The sequence below is a fragment of the Cebus imitator genome, unplaced genomic scaffold (genome assembly GCF_001604975.1).
Source record: "Cebus imitator isolate Cc_AM_T3 unplaced genomic scaffold, Cebus_imitator-1.0 Scaffold524, whole genome shotgun sequence".
NCBI classification, from domain to species: Eukaryota; Metazoa; Chordata; class Mammalia; order Primates; family Cebidae; genus Cebus; species Cebus imitator.
The window spans coordinates 1,235,377-1,238,222 of NW_016107839.1; the positions used below are offsets into that span (position 1 = coordinate 1,235,377).

At 62.4% G+C, this 2,846-nt stretch overlaps 1 protein-coding gene across 2 annotated transcripts in view; it reads right to left on the minus strand.

Annotated features, from left to right (window-relative positions):
• The window catches only part of ARID3A (AT-rich interaction domain 3A), a 53,662-nt gene that overhangs the window by 18,416 nt on the left and 32,400 nt on the right, over nt 1-2,846 (minus strand). For both annotated transcript variants that reach the window (XM_017514470.2, XM_017514471.2), the window contains exon 4: nt 2,137-2,209. In XM_017514470.2, coding sequence (XP_017369959.1) covers nt 2,137-2,209 — 73 coding nt within the window. The remainder of the gene's footprint in view (nt 1-2,136; nt 2,210-2,846) is intronic.

The window sequence follows — 2,846 nt, forward strand, 5'->3', positions numbered from 1 at the left end:
TAGTAGAGACGGGGTTTCACCATGTTGACCAGGATGGTCTCGATCTCTTGACCTCGTGATCCACCCGCCTCGGCCTCCCAAAGTGCTGGGATTACAGGCGTGAGCCACCGCGCCTGGCCCTCTTTCCTTTCCTTTCTTTTTCTTTTAAGACGGAGTCTCGCTCTGTCACCCAGGCTGGAGAGCAGTGGTGCAATCTCGGCTCACTGCAAGCTCTGCTCCCCGGGTTCAAGCGATTCTCCTGTGTTGACCTCCTGAATAGCTGGGATTACAGGCACGTGCCAACACTCCTGGTTAATTTTTGTATTTTTAGTAGAGACGGGGTTTCACCATGTCGTCCTGGCTGGTCTCAAACTCCTGACCTCAAGTGACCCCCGCCACCTCGGCCTCCCAGAGTGCTGGGATCACAGGCGTGAACCCCTGCACCCGGTCCTCACGGCTTTCTAAGTGCCGCCGGGACACCAGGCGCTGCACCAGGCACGGGTGACAGCAAACCGGGTTGGCTGTGGACCCAGGAGCTCGGAACCCCACAGCAGAGTGGTCAGGGCCGGGCAGGTGTGAACAGGATGATAAAGGGTAGGGGCAGATCTGCCTGGCCGCGTAAGGGGCAGTGGGCCCCGGTGAAACCTGGGCTTGGAGGATAACAGAGCAGGGGCCCCCCGCCCAGGTCCCAGGTCTGGATTCCTCTGTTCCCAGCACGGGAGGGGTTAACTCGGAGGCTGCTGGGCAGTGCGGGCCGGGGGGCCCACAGCCCTCCTCCCCCTCCTCCTCTTTCCCTTCCGGGCGGCTGGCAGTGGCAAGTCTGGGGCTTGTGTTTATAGAAGCCAAGGGAGGGGTGGGTGGAGGCTGGGACACAGCGGCCCCTGCAACGGCCCCCGCCACAGCCCCAAGTGCGGGGACAGAGCCCTCCGCCCCACCCCTTCCTGCCTCTGTGAGCCCGGAGGCCTCCTCCCCCATCTGAACAGTGGGGACGGGAGCTACTCCCTGTAATAGAGGAGTGTGCAGGGGGTCGGAGCAGCCCCCACCCGGCTGCAGATGCTCCCAGGACCCCGTCTGGCCATCCAGGGCATCTGGTCGCTCCAAGCCGGGGTGAGGCCTGGGAATGGCCGCTGGGGACACCCCAGCCACCCTCTGTCATCTTTGAGCCTGTCTTGTGCCCTGGCCTCAGTTTCCCCACCTGGACACCAGCCCAGACCTGCCTTTGGAGGGTCCCTCCTCCACATGCCTGGTCCCCAGGCTGTTCTCAAGGCCTCGGCCATAAGACGCTCCCAGGCCAGGAGACACCGGGGCAGGGCTGGTATACCGTCGGTGCCCAATAAGTGTGCTCAGTAAACAGCCTCCCTGCACTCAGCACGTCTCAGGTACCTGCTGGCCACTGAGTGTTGGGCAGGAACTGTTTGTATCAACCTCCACCTCCCGGGGTTCAAGTGATTCTCCCGCCTCAGCCTCCTGAGGAGCTGGGACTGCAGGTGCCGCCACCACGCCCCGCCAATTTTTTGTACTTTTAGTGGAGACGGGGTTTCACCGTGTTGGCCACGATGGTCTCACACTCCTGACCTCGTGATCCTTCCGTCTCGGCCTCCCAAAGTGCTGGGATTACAGGCGTGAGCCACCGCGCACAGTCATTTGTGGCCCATTTTTACAGGTGGGGAAACTGAGGCCCTGGTGGGAGGAGGGGAGGGGCCAGGACTCAAAGGTCGAATCGGCGGCCACAAGCTCATCAGACTCTAAGCCACCTTGTGGAGGGGGATTGGGGCCCAGGTGGCCACCCAGACCTGACCCCATTCCCCAAGCACAGAGGGGGCACCACTCCCCCAGTACTCAGGAGTGGAGACCCCCACTTCACTGCAGGCTGGGTGCCAAAGAGATGACCTGGACTGTCTGTTCCGTGTTGGGGCCCTGAGACCCCCCCACCAAGGGACCTGCCGCTTAGACTCACAGCCAGGCCTCCTGCATCAGCCCCCCCATGGCAGGCTGTTTCCCCCCAAGACACCCCTGAAGTTCCTCCTGATTCGAGAGCCCGGGATGCCTCCAGCCATGGGGACCTTGCTACCCCGCAACATACCTGGAGCCAGCAGGGGCCCTCCTCCGGCCCGTTTCTGGGCCTTCCCTCCAGGGGGGTGGGGGCAGGGGGCTCACCTCGCTTCTGCATGAAGCTGAACAAGTCATCCAGGAATTCCTTCCTCTTGGGGTCCCCGTCAAGTTCATAGAGCTGTGAGGGCAGAGAGGGGACCGGTCAGTCAGCGCCAGAGCTCCGGCGTGGGAAGCCCGTCCCCGCTGCACTGGAGGCCGGGCCGGGACAGCAGCAGGGGTCGCCGCCTCTGAACGGCTCCATTGAGTCGCTGCCAGAGCCGTAGCGGAGCTGGGCAGGTGAAGAACACGGGCCGAGAGACAGGTGTGTGGGGGAACGAGCTTCCTGGGGCGGCAGCAAGGAGGCACCAGAAGCCGGTGGCCTGGGACGGCAGGCGGGACCCTCTCCTGGCCCTGGGGCCCCGAAACCCCAGATCAAGGTGGTCCCCAGCTGGTGGCCGCAGCGCCCCAGTCTCTGCCTCTGTCTCCATGAGACCCTCTCCCCGTTTCTCCCAAGACACCAGCTTGCTGGTTTTAGGGACACCTCACGCCAAATTGATCCTTAGTTCCCTATAGCTTAAAGAAATCTATTCTCCCACAGTCCTGGGGCCCGGAAATCCAAAATCAGCATCTCTGCAGGGTGGTGGCTCACGCCTGTAATCCCAGCGCTTTGGGAGGCCGAGGCGGGTGGATCACGAGGTCAAGAGATCGAGACCATCCTGGTCAACACGGTGAAACCCCGTCTCTACTAAAAATACAAAAATTAGCTGGGCATGGTG